General features: G+C 39.3%; 1 protein-coding gene across 1 annotated transcript in view; it reads right to left on the bottom strand.

The window, feature by feature from the left end:
* Positions 1-21,810, bottom strand: part of WDR41 (WD repeat domain 41) — a 50,827-nt gene that overhangs the window by 16,406 nt on the left and 12,611 nt on the right. Inside the window, exons 3-10 of the mRNA XM_075591085.1 lie at positions 15,995-16,043; positions 12,407-12,538; positions 11,750-11,812; positions 10,214-10,325; positions 8,721-8,783; positions 8,214-8,324; positions 6,648-6,832; positions 5,222-5,343 (exon numbers count right to left, since the gene is read on the bottom strand). Of these exons, the coding sequence (XP_075447200.1) occupies positions 5,222-5,343; positions 6,648-6,832; positions 8,214-8,324; positions 8,721-8,783; positions 10,214-10,325; positions 11,750-11,812; positions 12,407-12,538; positions 15,995-16,043 (837 nt within the window). The remainder of the gene's footprint in view (positions 1-5,221; positions 5,344-6,647; positions 6,833-8,213; positions 8,325-8,720; positions 8,784-10,213; positions 10,326-11,749; positions 11,813-12,406; positions 12,539-15,994; positions 16,044-21,810) is intronic.

Raw genomic sequence — 21,810 nt, 5'->3', positions numbered from 1 at the left:
CAGTGTGGAATGGGACAACTTACTAGTGCAATATTCCTAGATTTTGCAAAGGCTTTTGATACTGTTGATCATGTTATCTTGCTAATCAAGCTTCAATGCTCTGGAAGAGGGAAATATGCTTTAAACTGGTTTCAATCCTACCTATCAGGTAGATCACAACATGTGTGTATCATCGGGCTCGAACTCCAACCCCATGGATATTACCTGCGGTGTCCCACAGGGCTCTGTTCTGGGACCCCTACTTTTCATCAATGATCTTCCTACAGCTTGTAAGGGAGCTTCAGTACACCAAACCATCTCCGAAACTAGTTGGAGTGACTGTGGTAAAATTGGCTACCCTTTTCATATTCAGTAGTCTTGCAACAGTGTTGTGGCTTTCTTTGTATTTATGTCTGAAGTTCTGGTGAAATCGTGCATGCCTCTAATAGTTATAAAGTCTCCTAACATGTGAAAACGTTAGTTACTGTATGTACAGTAAATTATATTGGCAACTTTATGTTAAATTGCGGCCAGGTGGAAGAGCCCGTTTGTTTCTCTGACCGCAAATAACAGATTGGAAAGTTTGTTTTCACCCAAATACATAATTTGCCTGTTTCTTAAAATATTATTTGAAAGAGTTTGGAAGGATTTGGGGATCTTATGTGAACGATCATAGGATACGCAATAAAACCTGAAGCTTATCAAATAATCTAGGGCACCACTGTAGTACTTCACAGACTAAACACACATACAGCAACAAAGGAGGGAGAGGGAGTAGGTGGCATGATGCCTTTATTGGACCAACAGGTAGTTATGTTACAAGCTTTCAAACCTCTCAGGGTCCTACACAATACACCACGAGAGGTTCAAAAGCTTGTAACAGATCAACTACTTGTTGGTCCAATAAAAATGTATAAATTCACCTACTCCCTCTCTCTCCTTTATTACTACATGGAAGAAAGGACCAACATGACTACCCACCTTTCTTTGTCTAAACACACATACAGTACAAAGAAAATGTTTGTAGAGATATGCTATAAACCACCAAATATCAGTGAGATTGAGGAAGCTAAAATACTTTTGCAAATGGAGAAGGCATCAAAACTAGGTAACATTTGCATAATGGGTGATTTTAATTATCCAGACATTGCCCCAGTCTATGAGAATAGCATTACAACAAAAGGAAACAGGTTTATGGGGGTTCTTAAAGACAATTACATGACCCAAATTATAGATGAACCAACCAGGAGAGGGGCAATACTGGATTTGGTCATATCAAACTATGTAGAAGTAATAAGAAATATTCAAGTTCGGGAACATTTCGGTAACAGTGATCATAACATGGTCTCATTTGAAATAAATTATCAAAAAACAGATTACTTGGGTTCAACAAAGATCTTAAACTTTAGAAAGGCAGATTTTAATAAACCAAGGACTAATCTACAAGGAATACATTCGGATGATGGAAAAATGTGGAAGATAAATGGGCAGTCTCAAAAACATTGTTAGAAAAGCACACTTATCAGTGTATACCCATGGGTAATAAATATAAAAGAAATAAATCTAAACCAAGGTGGTAAAATAAACAGGTAGGGGAGGAAATGGAAATGAAGAGGCAGGCTTCTAGATTCTTAAAGTCAGAAGGGACGGAGGCATCGTATCAGAATTATAATAAAGTAACAAAAGTTGCAATCAAATTAGCAAAAATGGATAATGAAAAAAGGATTGCAATAGAAAGTAAGATCAACCCTAAAAAGTTATTTAAGTACCTTAATAACAAAAAAAAATAGAAAAAAAATATATAGGACCCATTCGGTGTGAGATGGGCAGGCAGATTATTGGAGAGAAGGAAAAAGCAGGAGGTATTAAACAAATTATTTGCCTCTGTGTTTACCAGGGAAGAATCCATTTTAATAGTAGTGCTGAGGAGGAAGCCACAACCTCTATATTAATGAACAATTGGTTAACTGAGGAAGAAGTTCATATGTGGCTTAAAGTAAATAAGGCCCCTGGCCCCTGATGGCATACATCCAAGGGTTCTAAAGGAGTTAAGTAATAGCCAAACCATTACATTTAATATTCAAGGACCCCATTTCCACAGGCACAGTACCACAAGATTGGTGTAAAGCAGATGTGGTGCCTATATTTATAAAGGGAGCTAGATCACAACCGGGGAATTACAGACCTGTACGCCTGACATCAATATTGGGGAAGCTACATGAAGGTTTAGTACGGGATAATATTCAGGATTACCTAATGGAAAATAAAATTATTAGTAATAGTCAGCATGGATTTATGAAGGATAGATCTTGCCAAACTAACCTTATTAGTTTCTTTGAGGAGGTAAGTAGGAATTTAGACCAGGGTAATGCAGTTGATGTGGTCTACTTAGATTTTTCAAAGGCTTATGATACATTTCCACACAAGAGGTTAGTGTACAAAATAAAGCAAATTGGACTCAGTAAAAAGATTTGCACCTGGATTGAAAACTGCTGGAAAGATAAACAACAGAGAATTTCCGTAAATTTAACTTTTTCAGCTTGGGCTAAAGTTGTGAGTTGGGTACCTCAGTGATCGGTACTGGGACCCCTGCCCATTAACTTGTTTATTTATGACCTTGAGGTTGGCATAGAGAGCAAATTCTCCATCTTTGCTGATGACACTAAATTGTGTAAGGTAGTAAAATCAGAGCAGGATGTAATTTCTCTCCAGAAGGACTTATATAGACTGGAAACTTGGGCAGGTAAATGGAAGATGAGGTTTAATTCAGATAACCTTACATTTATGCATTTGGGAAATAAGAATAAACAGGCAATTTACAAATTAAATGGGGATAAATTAGGGGAATCCTTGATGGAGAAGGATTTAGGAGTGCTTGTAGACAGCAGGCTTAGCAATAGTGCCCAAAGTCAGGCAAAGGCAAACAAGATCTTATATTGCATTAAACGGGTAATGGATGGAAGGGAAGTAAACATAATTATGCCCCTTTATAAAGCATTAGAAAGACCAGATCTTGAATATGGAGTTCCATTTTGGGCACACCTCCTTAGAAAATACATTATGGAACTAAAAAAAGTGCAGAGAAGAGCCACCAAATTAATAAAGGGGATGGATAATCTAACTTATGAGAAAAGGCTAGCTAAAGTAGATTTATTTACATTAGAAAAGAGGCGTTTAAGAGAGGAAAGGATAACTATTTACAAATATATTTGGAGACAGTACAAGGAGCTTCAAAAGGACCATTCATCTCAAGGGTAGTACAAACGACACAGGGTCATACACTAAGGTTGGAGGAAATGAGATTTCACCAGCAACAAAGGAAAAGGTTCTTTACAGTAAGGGCAGTTAAAATGTGGAATTCATTACACATGGAGACTGTGATGGCAAATACAATAGATTTGTTCAAAAAAAAGGTTGGACATCTTTTTAGAAAGGAAAGGTATACAGGGATATACCAAATTAGTAAACATGGGAAGGATGTTGATCCAGGGAGTAATCTGATTGCCAATTCTTGGAGTCAGGAAGGAATTTACTTTTCCCCTTATAAGAGATCATTGGATGATATATCACTGGGGTTTTTTGTTTGCCTTCCTCTGGATCAATATACTGTAAGTACGGATATAGGATAAAGTATCTGTCGTCTAAATTTAGCATTGGTTGAACTTGATGGACGCATGTCTTTTTTCAACCTCATCTATATAATAATAGTTTGTTCTTGTATAGCGCTGCTAGTATTACGTAGCACTTTACAGAGACATTCTGCAGATACACATAGAGCGTACAATGTATTTTTTTAGTGCCTGAGGCACAGGGAGATAACTTGCCCACGGTCACAAGGAGCCGACACCGGGAATTGAACCAGGTTCCCCTGCTTCAAAATCAGTGCCAGACTAAGTGGCTTTACTCACAGAGCCGCCCCTTCAGCCCTATGTAACTATGTAACAAGCGGATGGCTGTTTAAGACCGTTCTATTAGATTACTGTACAACAAAATAATGTGAATTTTACAGTCTCAAATCTGATATATATATATATATGCTGTTTCTATGTACTGTAATTAGATTGCAAATTTTTTATTATATTCCTTATGTTATATTTGTTTTCTATCCTTACTTTCCCTTAAACTATGTTTTTATTAATTAATAAGAGCTTAAAAAAGTCACATAATAAGAATTCAGCATTGACACACACACACACACACACACACACACACACACACACACACACACACACACACACACACACACACACACACCTATATCATGTCAGAATTGTCTGCAGAAATAGAACATTTTGCTGCCTCACTGGAACCATTATTAGATTATTAGGGGAAACAAAAACAAATACAATAAACAAATACATTTTCATCATGATTATTAATTCATTAGTTAGTTTAAGTTCATGCTTTCTTGTATAGCCAAAAACGGCTAACTCAGGTTCAAACATTAATTTATAAAATATTTTACCAGGAAATACTACATTGGGAGTTACCCCTCGTTTTCAATGTATCGCCTTTCATTATAAATCAGGTCACATATTCAAGTAAAGGTTAAATATTAAGTACATGAATGAGGGAGCAGTGCTTTCCACAAAAGGGGGTGTGACCGGGATGTCACAAGAACTTGTTTTTGCCCAATTATGAGGCAATGAGCAGTGAGGGAATAGGAAAAGGGGGCAAGTGGTCACCTGCACAAAATAATGAATGTGCTTCTGTTAAAGGTGCAGCATACAGTAGCTGCCTATTTAACATGCTACGAAGCAAACATGCAAGAGAAGATTTTAGTATTAGATCATTACATTGAGCTGATCTTTTCTCCAGCACAGAGAAGTGGCTTCACAGCTTTTGCTTCCATGGGGCCTTAAATGTTAAAACATATTTACTGTAAAAACAAGGTGTTTCTTTTGATCCTAATAGCCTGCAGTTTGAGAGAAATTATATAAAATAGTATTTTCTCTGTGGCAGAATCCATTTTTGGAAACGCTTTATTAATGCAAAAGTTTCCGCGCACCGCCATAGTAATTCATTTTATGTGGTTAACTCATATTGCAGCCACCTACAATGAAGTTTATTTAAGCATTAATGTTAAATAGTTGTTAAATAAAAATAAATAGAAAATATTGCATTCTTTAAAAACAAAATTAAAAAAAACCTGGGGTGTTTTACTTATTACATGTATTGAAATATTTCTGCTTAAAATGTTACTTTCAGCAGTGTATTTGCACGCTAATAACGTGATTTGTACCTGTTAGGGAGATTCGCTATGTGCTGCAAGTTTGAGTCGTGGGCTCTCTTTTGGAAAGCAATCACACGCTTCATTTGTAGGTTGTAGACATAGATACCTCTTCCAACAGCAGCAAACACACACTGAAATAAAAAAAAAATACTTTCAAGATAAATGGGAATCCTTAATTACCTGAAGAAATACTGTAGGTACACCGCTTTAAGGTATAAATGAGCAATAGAGACAAATATCAAATTAACTCTACCCACCGAGTCTAAACAGAAAGCATACCTGACTTTTTCCAATATAAATACATAATAGCAATACGTGGAGTGCATTTAATACATGTAGAATATTTTTGCCCATCTCAGTACACACACACACACACACACACACACACACACACACACACACACACACACACACACACACACACACTTCTTATTTACTGACGAGGAAATATTTTAGAAGCTTGACAGACATTTCCATTTTGTGACTGAGGCAGGTGGAACAATTATTACCATTATTTTCCTTTCTGAAAATTCATCCACGAACACACACATACTGTATGGGAAGTTTGGCTCCTTCCAGCTGGGGTAGGACAAAGCTGGCAGAGGTACTGTACATATTCACCCTTCTTCATTTGATCAGTTGCTCCTTTTAACTGAGCCCTCGAGATATAAATCAAAAAAAGAAAATAGTCTTATTTTACCCACTGCTCCGTAGGGAAGATATGAAAGGAGGAGGGTCACCTGTCCTCCTAATCCAGTGTTTCCTCATCGCATTATCTTTTTTTTGTGGGGGGGGGGGAGGGCAGCACCACTGCGCCTGTTGAGCGCCCAACTTGAAAACAAAGCAGCCATGTTTGGAAGCAGAAGAACAGTAAGGTTTGCAATTCTAAAAGATTCTTGTTTTATCCTGATGGTATGTAAACTTCCCCTGATGATGGGAGGCCGCAGTAAAGATTCATCTGACGAACCAATGCCCAGCCACGTGGGCGAGGCTAAAGCTCAATGCGCACGTGCCGGAAAGAGACTCTTCACTGGTGCCTGCCAAGCGTCGGACCCTGCGGCACGGGAATCTACCTGCAGATGCCATTACTCATGGCTTCAGGTCAGACCACTAATCCGGAATGAGTTTCCTTAGCTTGCTCAGCAGTGTCAACAGCTCCAGGGGCTTCGGGAGGTGCACACACAGCAGGGTACCTCTGAGAGCGGCCCCAAAGAAAATAGCCTACTGTGGCTCAACAAAAAGGTTGGAGCACAGAGCCCCAATATACATCTCAACACAGGGTAGAACATACAACTGACCTGTTGAAGGGGAAGTGGGTATATGTAATTCAATCAGCATTGTCCTACCCAATCTGCCAGGAGCCAAAATTCCCATGTGTATGGTTATGGCGACGACGAAGTCATTTTTATTAATTATTTAAACAGGAATTTGCTACCTCTCCATCAGATGCCATATGTTGAATTGCAATTTCCTCTTGGTTTAGCAACAGTTTAATCTCCTGTGCGGCATCCTGTGGTGAGGTGGTGTCCCAAAAATTGCATTCAAAAGCTTGAATTGTCCAGTCCAAGGCATCCCATACAATCAACTCTCCGACATGTGAGCCACTGACAAAGGACAACTCTGGTTTAGCGGAAGAAAATGTGTGGTCATTACCTACATCATCCGTGACAGACTGAAAATATCTTAAACACTGACAAACTAAACTAGAAATTAAATTGTGGAGTAAATATACATCATGTATGCCACTACTTTAGATAGATTTAACCTCCGAAAAATTATTTGCCTTACGCTAAAGTTGCACTCCCACTTGGCAGTATAGAATTGAACTGATGAAGAGTACTCGTGTAGTTAACTTATTCTACCTGTTGGTTTACCATTTTAAAACTGCAATCCTTTCCAAAAATGTATTTATAGCTAAATTGCGATTGTGAAGTGGTTATCAAGCTCAACTCATTTTTAATAATCGCTGTAGATGGAGTTATTTATATTTTACTGTTTATATGGAAGTAGCTCCTGAAATCCTGTATTTTAATGTTTCTCAGAAGAAGTCAATAATAGTAAAACGAAGCTGAAAAAAAAAATGCAAAATTACATATGCAAGTTGTATGGTTTTCCATTACATGTAATAAATATCTAATGTATTGTGTATCAGATATATTTGCATACATAAGCTTGAACTGTCCAGTCCATAGCATCAGCTCTCGGACATGAAAGACTGGCAAAAAGGTTAACTCTGGTATGAAGACGAAAATGCAACTAATGTTTTCCATTACATGTGAAATACATACTGTATGTATAGCGTATCAACAGATACTTTATCCTTCAGTTGTGCTAGATTGCACTCTAGTGGCTAGAATTTGTAAATAGTGCATTCATTTTTAAAACTATAGCTATCACTAACTATATACTGTATATCTCATGCTATTTGACCCAGGGAAATAATGAATCCCTTTAAATTTGTGATATACAACCTTAATTGGGTACGAAAATAAGAGTATGAATGTTTTAATCGCATACTACATTTCTCTGCTGTAAAATTATTGTTTTAATACACAGTGCTGAGGTGTGGTAGAGCTTGTTGCAATTCAAGCCCCATATACAATGTCTGTTGTTTCTCAGTGCTGCTGTCCACCTGATCTCTATCTGCAGTGCTCCGGGGCAGCAGGAATCAGAGGTTTCTTCATGTGCTCTCAACAAACCGAATATTGTAGTGCATATTTGATGCCCACGTCTATTAAACCAAAGCAGCAAAAAAATAAACCTGCAATTATGTCACTGCAAAGATCACCAATGTCACTTTAATTAAAAAGGTTGCAATAAACTAGAAATACCTCTTATCTTGGAACTAGCGCATGTGGGATGAAACCATCCAATAGCAAAGGAAGAATGTACAGTATTGCACAATAATGCAGCACAAGCACTTCCAGGCTCAAGAACTGAAGTTGCTCAAGTTATAAAGAAAACACATATCTGTCAAACATACAGCAGGTAACATACTCACCATTTACACTTATCAATGTGCGAATATTATCCTGGTGACCAGAGAGGCATTGAACTTCAGTAACATCCCATCTACCAGATCCTTCTGATGTTGTGCTTAGTCTAAATATTACTTTGACAAAAAGAACAAAGTTTAGGGACAGAAAAGGCAAAATAAGGAATTTGGATGATTAAGAGCTCATTCTGCACATGCAACGGTTATGAAAAACTGCAAATCAAAATTATGGTCAGAGTTAGACTAAACCACAAATTGTTTGCTTAAGAGTTTTCCAGAAACATATTTCAGGCTTCTCTACAGAAATAAACTGTTACAGGCTGTAACTTACCACAAATAAAAAAAGGAGACCCCTACAAAAATGAATTCATACTGTATTTATAAACCCCCTTAAACATCCTAAATGAGCCAGTAATACAAATATATATATATATATATATATATATATATATATATATATTTTTTTTTTTTTTTACAACAAAGCCACCACAGCCCAAATTAATAGAGACTTACTCAAGTCTTTTCCAATTGCTGCAGCCACGCATCTTTTTGGCAATTCAATCAATGCACTGATACCTTCAGAAACAGGAATTGAATGATGTGAATATATACCTATGGGAAAGTTCTAAGTAGATATTGTTAATATTCCACAGGATACAGAGGTTTTACAAATTCTACAAACATTACAATCCAGCACCAATTCAAATCAGGGAGTCAAGTCACTCCTGGTAACCAATTCAGTTCAAACATTAGGATATCTAATGCATGGCAAAAACAGTCCTGCATAAATAGAAGTAGGTTTAGTCGAATGTTGAAGGGTTCCCCATTTTGTAAATGATTGAAACCACGGATGCATGGTATTAATGTAGTAATATAACTCATATCTTGTCAATAGCCCCAAAAATAAAGGATCTCATTTTTACAATTGGTGAAAGCTGCGTTGAGCCGAAATTTTGTTGAAACTTTGTAAAATGCTGCTATATTTTATACCTCTACAAGTGTTGGTGAGGCTGTGAAAAATCCCCAAACCAACAAGGTTAACATAAGGGGCCACAGGCGCAGCAGTCAGATACATGATGTCCTTGGGAGTACAGTGTATGTATCTCTTTATCAGTCACAAATCAAAACTCTGTTGCTAATTTCAAATGATCCAAAAGATACACTTTTATTACCCACCATAACTTAACTAAGTATGGTAAAACCCATCCTCATTGCTTCATTTTTGCATAGCCAGTATAACCAACCCCACACTGATGAGACCCATTAAGGTCGAAACAGGCTGTCTGTGGGTGGGTTTACTGGCTATGCATCTTAACCCTGGCTGTGCTCAAAGCTGTGACCATGCATCAAGCTTAAGTCTATAGGGAACCATGTTAAAAATGGTTTTGAAGCAAAAGTAGGCACTGTGTGCTCATTTGCATGTCATTTCCCAGCATCGCTTGCTGCAGTGGAAGTGCTGTGTACTGGGTGATAATGGTGAAAGGCGGGGTTGCAGACCTGTCTAAGACATGCAAATGAGCATACAGTAATATTTCCATTTGAGATATATATATATATATATATATATATATATATATATACACATATACATATATATATAGACATATATATATATAGACATATATATATAGATATAATGTGATTTAAATTGCAAATATTGTGTTATTTCTACATTCATTAAACAGAATTTAAGTTGACATATATTAGGAATTTGTATGCAACAGGCGGGAATTACTGTAGTCGCAGGGTATTTCAAGCATGCTTGTCTTAGAAATATTTTTATAGACGTATAGTCTAAAGCCCTGTGCGCAATGACAGTATGCCTGTCACATTACCATACGGAGATGCCATTAGGATTAACTTATTTTTTTCAAATGTGTTTTTATTACAGGTCTGGGGTATTTAGCCCATGGTAAATACAATTGCTCAAGTGATGCTCTCTCTGAGCAACGCCAGTCCTCTATTGATTTAACAATAAATAAATGAAAACCCATTTTGTGCCTTACCTCCATCCATAAAGTGACCCGTCTCACACAAGAGTTTGAATTCTCGGTCCCACACACGCAGTTCACTCCCACCAGATAGCCACACATCCAGACTTTGGAGAGCTGTCAAAGTCTGCAGAACAGAACTGGTAAATGCACTGGAGACATTATACATTATAATGTCATTATAAACATTCATTCATCAAAATGTTTATTCCATCTAGCTTTGAGAAGACATATTTATTAAACTCCAACAGGTGCCGTTGGTGTTTTTTAGAAATGGAGAAATCTGATATGTTTGGGCTTTTAATAGTTATTTTATCATCCATCTGAAATGCCAACACATCCCTTTAGAGTGTGCTGGTTATTAACAATCCATGTGAAGTTTCATAATCCACTTATTACTTCAAAAATTCAAATGTTATCAATATTTTACCCTTTCACTGTCACAGGGGCCCACAACTCGTTGCTTGATTTAGTGAATCGTGGCTAGTGGTGCCAATCAATGCAAACATCGTGAAAATCACCCACCACTACTCACTGATGCCACCTACAGGGAAAAACAGGTTTCTTAAAGGCTGCTATAGGCCCACGTGTTAATTGTAGTAAATGTGCATCAAACCCACAAAATGGTTTGTTTGGAGACATGGCATACAATACATGAAAGCACAGGGTTTATTGTGGTTTGGTGACAGGCTTTACTTTTTTTAGTGAAAAGAAGTCACAAGAAAATGCTTTATGGGAGGGGATGGAGTATATGTTGGTATCATGTTCAGGTATCAGTGAATAGAGATGACGCTCGCTCTATACTGAAAGGGTGCTACCCAAGGATTGATGCTTCCTAAGGCCGAGTCCACGGTCCCTGCTGGCGTGCTGAGGCGCGCTGAGGCGCAGGGAAAGCGGGTGCTTTCCCTGGCCTTGCGGTTGCTTACCGCAAGCGCTCTCAGCAGCCGTCAGGGGGCGGTCAGGGGGCGGTCCGGGGGCGGTCGCGTCACTGGCCGGGGGCGGGCCAGTGACGTCACGGAGCTGGTTCGCCCTCATTGGGCGAACCGCTCACGTGACCGGCCTGTCTCGCCGGCAAGCGGGGGAATTTAAAATTCCCCCAAGACCTGCGCTTCCGCAAGCGCGCGTAAGCGCAGGTGAGCCCCTACTAAAGCCGCTCTAATTGCGGCTGTAGGGGCTCAGTGCTGAGCGGGAGCGCGCCTCAGCGCGCTTCCGCCAGCAAGCAAGTAACATGGCCGAGGCCTAAGAAGACATGAACAAATATCAAATGTAGGAGAGATTAGAGAAAAAAAAATCCTTTGGGGTGGGTACATTCCTGCAAAAAAATCCCGTAAGTGTGTATTTTAGTGTACACTTTAAGGATTTTTTTCTCTTTCTCTCCTACATTTGATATTTATCATCTTACTGCCTTCGCATGTATTGGTCACACCCAGTTATGCTAATATTTAGAAGTTATAAACTACTGTACATGTTGGGTAAGCATGCCATAAAGTATGAATTAATATAGACTGATGTTATTTTGCTATATATTCATACAAACACACAAAGATTTACCTTTACTGTAGCATGAAAGTCCGACACATTTTGCACTTGTTGTCCACTTTCACAATCCCAGGCCTGACTTGCGCCGTTAAGAAATCTAATTTTTACATGTATAAGCTTAATAGTATTTAATGAAAAGGCCAATCTCGGGCACATTATGCGTTCTTAAATCTCACCTTGAGGACCACTGGTAACACTTGAATACCGGCGAATGCACCAAATTTGCATAGAAATAGAATACAGCGCGGTGGCCTCAGAAACCAGAGGTTTGAACAACACTGATCAAGGACAAGAGTTCATAGATTCTTTCCGACCGTTGACCACTGGGGACCACATACTGTATACACAAACACACAAACACACACACACACACACACACACACAATATATGCAGAATTGTACACAAAATTTGCAGGCACAATGAATCCCAAATGGTTCAAAATAGGATGATAAAGCGGCATGTAATTGTAGTGGCTTGTAATAGGTTCTCCCACTTTAAAGACAGGACCGCCAAAACAAATATGTTTCCCTTCAGTTGAGGAAACACAATGATTCTTGGTTAAAATTAGGTGATTCTCACTGCACACCAGGCATCAAATAGTTCTTTCTCCACACGCATGTCCTATTGCCCTTTTTGTATGAAGATATAACTATACTATAGAAGGATACAATGACGGATTTATCTGAAGAAGCGGTCAGGATTAGATCATTCTTTTCCTTGGCACTTTCAGGTGCTTTAAGTACAGTGATAGCTGTAACCTTTTGTGTGTGTCCATGTAGCTCAAATATGATTTCGCCAGCCTTGGGGAAAAAGAAAAGAAGGATAAGCAAGCACAAATAGGTAGTTAGCCTAATGCAGGAGAGCTGCATAAACCATGTTATAACTCTTTGCAGATAGAGGATATGGTAATCAATGCGAGTATGACCATGTCATCTACACAGAGCGGGCTAGATTCACTAAGCTCTGTTAGACAATAACCCCATTTAATCATAACGCAGCATTCATTAAAGCAAACAGGACGTTAATCAGGATTTTCTCCTATCAAGGAACTAAAATAGGGCTTTTGTGAGAAAGGGAGAGAGACCATTTGGAAGGGTACCTCTAAAAAGATTAACATATACAGGAGGGCCCCGGGTATATGGCGGGTTCCATTCCAGAGGCCCGCCGTATAGTGAAAATCGGCAGAAAGCGGATCCGGCGATTTTCCGTGCTGCTCATGCGCAAACCGGCATTTTTGCCGTTCTGCGCATGTGCGATCTATACGCTGCACGCGCAACCTGCGATCTGTGCATGCGCGATTTTAGATTCAACATGGCGGCCCCCTTCTCGGTGCCGCCGTATCAGCGGATCGACGAGTAGCGGGGCCCTGCTGTACATAGGGATTTATTGGTTTAGGTTTTAACTGAAAAACACCACTGACTGATTATCTTGCACTAAAAACCGAGAATGAAGCAACAATTCCCACTGAGTTTCACCTCATGTAGCAGCTCAGCAACAGCTTGGAGAAAAAGACAACACAAGGGGGCGTGGAAATGAAAAATAAGTGCACCGATAAACACCACATTTCAAGAAGTGTACATTTTGATAAGCAATTTTTTTCCCCTTGAAATGGAATTATCAGAACAAACAAACCCCATTGTTTTTACAAAAAAACTAAACAGAAAACGGCAATCCACCCGTGAATACACTCAAGAAAGAGGTAAAATCTATAAAAACTAAAATTAGCATTTTTCCCAAGTGTCTCGGATGTGTTCATAGGTAGCTTACCACGTGAAACACAGGTTAATCTATATTCAGGTATAGAAGTAAACATGCCCTTTCCTAAATTGATACTTGTGAGAGAAAGGGACCCCAATGGAGAGCACTCAAACAGATGCACAGAGTACACTAAACAAAGGATATGTGTATATGTTGATAAGTAATATGTACATGATAAAAACCATTTATTAGAGTCTTAACTCAATATAAAATATAGTAGGACGCTAGGTGCCCAAATAAATGAGACTCAATAGAGCCAAAAAAGCGCAGCGAAAGTAAAAAATACCAGGTCTCAAGTGTATAGTGTAGGCTACTGCCCTTGATGATATGTGCAGGGTAAAGCCAGATGTAATCAATGCCTCCTGGAAACTGTGTCCGTAAGTACTTGGTCACAGGTACAGCCACTTGTGGCTATCAAAGTGAGTGGTATATATATGTATATCACATCACCAAGTATATATAGGTAGGTGAAACAAGTGAGTAGTTAGCTATAGTAGGTTCCCAGGGGACAGACTAAAGTCACCAGTCATAGGGTAGTCTGTATCAGCAGGTCGCTGCTCTGATCCCTGGGGGAAGGGGGGGGGGGGGGGGCAGCAATTCAGACCACCATGGAGATTAACAAGTCAATCACTCACATACACTCACTTGAATTGTACCTAAATGCAGATATCTAGATGGATGTATCTGCTATACACAAGTGACCATAGGTCCAGGTAGGTAGAAAAAATATTGTAGTACACAAGTAGTGTCTACATACACTCAGGAACAATAAAAACACAGGAGAAGCTGGTAGCATAAAAAGGCTACGCCGGATCCGCTTTCTGGCGATTTTCACTATACGGCGGGCATTTAGGTACAATTCAAGTGAGTGTATGTGAGTGATTGACTTGTTAATCTCCATGGTGGTCTGAATTGCTGCCCCCCCCCCCCCTTCCCCCAGGGATCAGAGCAGCGACCTGCTGATACAGACTACCCTATGACTGGTGACTTTAGTCTGTCCCCTGGGAACCTACTATAGCTAACTACTCACTTGTTTCACCTACCTATATATACTTGGTGATGTGATATACATATATATACCACTCACTTTGATAGCCACATGTGGCTGTACCTGTGACCAAGTACTTACGGACACAGTTTCCAGGAGGCATTGATTACATCTGGCTTTACCCTGCACATATCATCAAGGGCAGTAGCCTACACTATACACTTGAGACCTGGTATTTTTTACTTTCGCTGCGCTTTTTTGGCTCTATTGAGTCTCATTTATTTGGGCACCTAGCGTCCTACTATATTTTATATTGAGTTAAGACTCTAATAAATGGTTTTTATCATGTACATATTACTTATCAACATATACACATATCCTTTGTTTAGTGTACTCTGTGCATCTGTTTGAGTGCTCTCCATTGGGGTCCCTTTCTCTCACAAGTATTAGTTCATATTTACCCCGGATAGAAGCACCACAGAACCTATTCTCAGCTGTTGCGAGGGTACCTTCTTTCCCTTCCCCCACCCCCAGCCTTACCCTAGTGTTAGCCTTTCCTAAATTGGTCTGTCTCTCTTCCTTCAAAAGCCCCTTTTAATGGTACGAATGGCAGTAAGTATATGATATAAGATCACGGTTATTGTGCCTGCGCCGATGCTAGATGTTTAATAAAATGTTATTATTTTGGCCATTTTTGGCTTTAATTGGTATCCGTCCTCCTCCAGTGATGGGTAATTTGCACCTTAAGGCAGTCTGTTCGCTCAGCAGCCATGGCCCCAGCCTAAGAGAGGTGGTCCATTGGGAGAGACCATAGGAGGAGGTCAAAGAGATGAGCAAAGTGACAGTGGGATTGTCAGTAGGTATGTGTGTTAAAGTCTCCCAGGATGACCATAGGTGTGTCAGAAGAGAGGAAGCCAGGCGGCAAAGAAGCAGGTGGAGGTGATGGCTGCAGTGAGGGAGATAATAGTAGGGAATGGGAAATTAAGAAGGGTTTAGGGGTGGAGGTAAAAGGTCAATATCAATTAACCCCTTCTTCCCCAAACCAGCTCCCCATACACCATAATTGTGTTTAATAGAGGGGGGTTGGGGGAGGCTATTGATCTCCATGGAGGGGGGAAGGGGAAAGGAGGAAAAAAAATAAAACTGGTTTTACTGTGATTGTAGTTAATTTAGTGTCAAATAAATGTCATTAAAAATAGATTTAATTCATAAAATTAAATTATACTAAATCATACTTGCTTTTTTACATTAAGAAAGAAAAAATGCATTTTATAAGAAAAACATTTCACAACAAATGACTTGGAACAGTTTTTGATTTTTTGTCTTCTGTTGGGTTTTTATAACGGTAAGATAAATGAGTTAATATCGTTATTGTGGAACTTTTTTTTATTAAATCGTCCAACCCTAGACCATACTTGACTCTGCCAAATATCAATTAAAAAAAAAAAAAAAAAATAACACATTCGTGCTCCTTGGTATTTGTAAATGTGTGATATTGAATGTTTCATACCTGAATATCCCATAAATAGACTGATCCATCATCACAAGCTGATGCAAACCTAGTAGAAAAAGAACAAGGAATATCACTGATAAATAATAGAGAATGTGTCGGCATCCTTAGTCGACTGCTGCGTCCCCCTCCCAATCCCCCACCCCCAAAAAAGTATTCTATAAATATTTGCCAATTAAATTGGTTATGTTCAAATAAATCTAACAATACTTCAAGCATCGGTTTGGTTGCTTTTGTTTTTGGAGGGATTGGAATGAGGCACAAATTCAATTTCTTTAGGGCCTCTGAATGGGGGAATGATTGTCAATTAATTTTTCCTCATCCCTCTGTTACCCATCTTCAGAATCAATAAAGGTAGGGAAGAGGGGGAGGGAGTGAATGAGGGAGGGCGAGAATGAGGGATGAGGGCGAGAAGAGGAGGAGAGGCTTTCTTGTCAAACCTGTTGAACACACACACACACACGATAAAAAGTAGCTTGAGGAAATCAAAATCATTGCCAAACATATTTACAAACTAATTAAAAAATGTTTTAAATACTTTACAAAAAAAAAGCAAACAAGCAATATCCTACATGTGTTTTTTTAATAAATCAGTTCTGTACTATGAGAAAATACTTGTAGCATTTAAAAAAAGAATGTTTTAAAGACATGTTTAATGTTTCTAATGTAGGAAGCATTTCCAAAGTGCAGCCCCTTCCCCCTTCTGATAGGCTCTAGCTCTTGAGCCCCACCCTCTCTCTAGCAGTGAACCAAATGTATCTAGTAACTGCCCAGTCACATAATATTGCTGGAACTACATTGCCCACAACGCTGTGCAAGAACTGATTTAAATAGCCCAGAGCAAGCGATTGATTACAGGAGAACAGATCGATCTGCAGCTTAGCTAATCACTTGTCAGTGTGCAGATTGTATTGATGCAAATATTGAATAAAAAAAATAAATTATATATATATTTTTCCCCCCAACGGCAGCTTGAACTGCAGCTTTAACACCTTAAAAATACCAATAACATTAGTGCACTTTAGTCTTAAAAGGGTTTGCCCCTTTAACCTGTGAAACTCCAGGAAAAAGCTTGGAGTTGAGCGTTCTGGTATCTGAGATAGAAACACGAGGACACCGTTAGACCATTCTACTATGTAGTAGAAAATATAGGCCCTATTCCATATGCTGAAACAGTGAGATTCAGAAATTCTCAAAAAAAAGGGCACAAAAACACGTTGAAGCTCTCCTCGTTCATTATTTTATTTATTCTTTTCTTAAAGAGGTTGTTGAAGCAGCAGAGAAAAACATTCCTACAAGAGGTCATCATTTCCATACCAGGACAGAAACCATGCGGTTCCACGTAAATGTATGACCCGAACCGGCACTTGATAAATGTGCCCCTATGTACGGAGTGTTGCAAGCAGCTGTTTGTATTATGTGGATGTCAAATCAATTTCATGTTGCTCCAGTTTAATTACACTGTATAAACACTTTCCCCCCCCCCCCCCCCTCCCAACAGGTCTTTCATACAGTGCGTGCATGAAGCAAGAGACAAATCTTGAATCTCAAATGGTGCAAATACCATCATCTTATACCATAGTCCCATTTGAGTAATGTACCGTATTGGCCTGAATATAGTACGGACTCGCACATAATACGACCCTAATGTTTGATGGTGTTCTACATGAAAAATAAAAAGGTGTAGGCTGCGCATATAATACTGTACAAGTACAGTTTTCTGAAGGACATTTTTAGAAAAAAAAACAAAAAAACATAGCACTATATTCAGGCCAATACGGTAATTGTCCGTTGAGATTAAAGCATTTGAGGGGATAAAAACCTCAAGAAAAATTAGACTGGTAGTGCTGGCAAGTCCTATGCAGTTGGAAGGTTTGTGAGAGAAATAACGCTTTGGTTTCATCAGAAAATAACTGTTAAACGGCAGAAACCACAGAAATCTTTACACATCAAAACAGACACTTTTCTAAACACAAAAGTAATATTTCTGGTCTGAAGGTTAAAACAATGTACAGGCATACCCCGCATTAACGTACGCAATGGGACCGGAGCATGTATGTAAAGCGAAAATGTACTTAAAGTGAAGCACTACCTTTTTTCCACTTATTGATGCATGTACTGTACTGCAATCATCATATACGTGCATAACTGATGTAAATAACGCATTTGTAACAGGCTCTATAGTCTCCCTGCTTGCGCACAGCTTCGGTACAGGCAGGGAGCTGGTATTGCTGTTCAGGACGTGCTAACAGGCACATGCGTGAGCTGCCGTTTGCCTATTGGGCGACATGTACTTACTCGCGAGTGTACTTAAAGTGAGTGTACTTAAAGCGGGGTATGCCTGTATTAAAAACGTATATACACAATGACATGGTGTAAGATACCAAATCGTAACCCATATACTTCAGAAAACACATTTTGAAACTAAAATAGCTACATTTGTGTCTACTTTTTTTTTTTTTTTAAATAAACAAAGAGCTCTTTAAAATAGCATAATGACATATGCAGTTCAGCTAGGGAGAACTAGTGGCTCAGTGAGTAAAGACACTGACTGACACTGAGATTTTTGCAGGGGAACCTGGTTCAATTCCCGGAGTTGGCTCCTTGTGATCTTGGGCAAGTCACTTTATCTCCCTGTGCCCTAGGCACCAAAAAAAAAAAAAAACATAGATTGCTCCACGGGGCAGGGACCTGTACCTGCAAAATGTCTCTATAAAGCGCTACGTAAAACTAGCAGCGCTATACAAGAACATATTATTATTAGAAAGGTTGAAATAGCGAATGATTAAAACTGAATAGTGATGTGCCTATATACAACTCTAAAAAGAGATTCTAGCATGTATGTTTGCGGTTTTAAGGTCATAAAACCAAGTACTATGAATCCATAATCTTTGGCCTGTTCATTTAGCATTGACCCTTAATTGCAGGTCAAGGGTATCTGATAAAAGAATGCAATATTGGGCATCGAGTTTAAAGCTCATGAAGACTTTTCAATTCGCTTTTATTATATCCCCTTTCTGCTCCCATTAAAACAAAAAAAACTGTGCTGATCTAAATTTGTTGCAGTGAACAGATCTCCTAATGCTTTGTCTCTTGGTGTATTGATTTCCTTGTTTTCTTGTAGATTGACAGGTGAGAGCTGAAAGAACACAAGTCTCAATATTTTGCATTTTCCTTTGGACAATAGTATCATTTCTATTGATCTTTTAAGCCTTTGTAATTGCTTTTTCTTTCGGAAACAGCAATTCTCAACACCAACTCTGCACTTTTCACGTAACGGGGGGAAAAAAAGAAGCTATTTTTGTTTGTCAAAGTACACATTTGTCAAGGTTACTGCAATAACCCAGTGTAGTGAATCGACTCTCTCATTGGATTTACTACTTGGCAAAATGGATGTTTCCTAAAATCCATTCCTTATACCCTTACTGCAGCGATTCTTAAACAGGCCATTGTGACACCATGTTGTGTGTCATGACCCTGGAATAAAAGGTATTACTATAATTAATAGAAAAAGAACATTGGGGGATTGAAAAAAAAAAATGCTCCTAATTAAAAAGAGTGACAGAATAGCTGCTATAAGTTTTAGGCTAAAAGGAACCGTTCAAATGAAAAATAAATAGATATGAATACATGAGAAAAAAAAAAAAAGGTGTTACATGTAGTACAACAGCAGCACACAAAAAAGTTGAGAATCGGCCGTGTCTGGTCTCAAATATGGAAAACAAATCTGATTGTAGCAACGGGGGAAAAATACAAAATCGCTGGTGAGGGGTGGTAACGCAGTATTACAATAGTAGCTCAAATGTCATACTATTGCATCTATGCTTCCAGATGGTATGTGGTTTTCTCATCCCCCTCCTCAGAATGCAACGTATCATATTTAATGCAGTTAACCCTTTGGGTGCCTCAAGACGTAGTCACTACGTGATGGCGCCTGGCACTGCAAGGGCTGCGTCATGCCCAAGGAAAAGGCGCCCGGTGATCCCATGGGGCGCAGGACACGATCTAAAGTGAAGGGAAACGGTAGATGAGAACTCGTCCTCTCCATCTGGGGGACGAGCCGCCATGGCCATGTGAACAGTGTGCCAGAGGGGTCCTGGCACTCAAAAGGTTAACATTAACAGCAAGTACACAAAACATTGTTCGTTACCACATTTATTAGAATAATACTGCAAGTGTTCGTTCACCAATATAGTTCTCCTTTGGGATAAAATATAATACAGGCATACCCTGGTTTAAGGACACTCACTTTAAGTACACTCACGAGTAAGTACATCTCGCTCAATAGGCAAACGGCAGCTCACGCATGCGCCAGTCAGCACATCCTGAACAGCAATACCAGCTCCCTACCTGTACCGAAGCTGTGCGCAAGCGGGGAGACTATAGAGCCTGTTACAAACGCGTTATTTATATCAGTTATGCACATATGTGACGATTGCAGTACAGTACATGCACCGATAAGTGGGAAAAAGGTAGTGCTTCACTTTAAGTACATTTTCGCTTTACATACATGCTCCGGTCCCATTGCGTACGTTAATGCGGGGTATGCCTGTATAGCTCTCTTTCCAACCCATATTCCAGGATCTGGAACTACTAGGCGAATTGAATAACGTGAGAAGGGAAAACGACAGTGGTTTCAGGAGCATTTGCTCACATTTTTCACTGTACAAACCACCTGCAACAATCCGCCTCCAAATTAAATTTGTGAAAACACCACACAGAATTTGCAACTCCAATTTTGACACATTCGCCCATCACTACTGTGTTAAGTTCAGTTTTTACATAACCAAGTTGTTAGATACTTTTTAGAGCACAGCAAACATGCCAACAGAGTATTGGCTTCCATTCTACAGAACATCTCTCTCCGGAAAGACATAAATACATTGGAGATTATGCAAACAAGGGGTACTAAAATTGTGTATCCCATACAGCAGATTTGTTTGGAAAGACTACGGAACCTTAATATTTACAATTTAGAGGGTAGAATGAAGGGGGAGGGGATTCAACAAAGTATAAGAGTGAAGTATATTTCAAAGAAGTACAAGGACAAGAGGTTTTTGCTCTAAACCAGACGTGGCCAACTTCAGTCCTCAAGGGCCACCAACTGGTCAGGTTTTAAGGTTTTCCCTGTTGCCACACAGGTGGCTCAGTCGTTAACTAGTTAGTGAGCGCTTATGTAACCTCAAGAATTCGAACAGGAGTAATTACTAATGCAGTCCTGCCACTGTCTACACCAGCACCACACTAGCATTTTATCAGCTTGGTTCTTTATAGTACCCTAATGTGGCCGCCGAATCAGGGACAATTCTCAACCTTTTATTGACCACATTATCTCCACACAAATCATAGTTACTCCAAAGCTTTTGACTGCCAATACCACCACTAACCCATGATGGCAGTGGTACATAGCTTATCCTATACTATGAATACATCATTAGAATAGTAGAATTAAGGCTTCTAGAAAAACGTGTCGTCTACCTCAAGAACAATGAAAACCTATCAAATGTATTGTATTTGTCAAACCCCATTTTACAAATAAACCATGTATTTTATGCTACATATAATTTATAACATCAGGGTGCAACATTTAATACCATTTTAGACTGTGGGAGGCAGGTGCTGAACCCCGTTAGTTTCAGTTCAGGTGACCCCCCCTGCTTCTCCAGGTACTTCCCTCCAAAGGTTTTCCCAGTACCATCCTCAGCAGGGGAGACAAAATGGAGCTTTAAAGTCTCCAGCGGCACATAGGAGGCAGCATTGCGGTTTCCCATTGGCCCGCGGAAGGTTTAAGAACCAGGAAGTACGGGGCAGCAACT

This window comes from Ascaphus truei, chromosome 1 (assembly GCF_040206685.1).
Source record: "Ascaphus truei isolate aAscTru1 chromosome 1, aAscTru1.hap1, whole genome shotgun sequence".
Classification (NCBI taxonomy): domain Eukaryota; kingdom Metazoa; phylum Chordata; class Amphibia; order Anura; family Ascaphidae; genus Ascaphus; species Ascaphus truei.
This window is presented reverse-complemented; position numbering and strand designations above follow the sequence as displayed.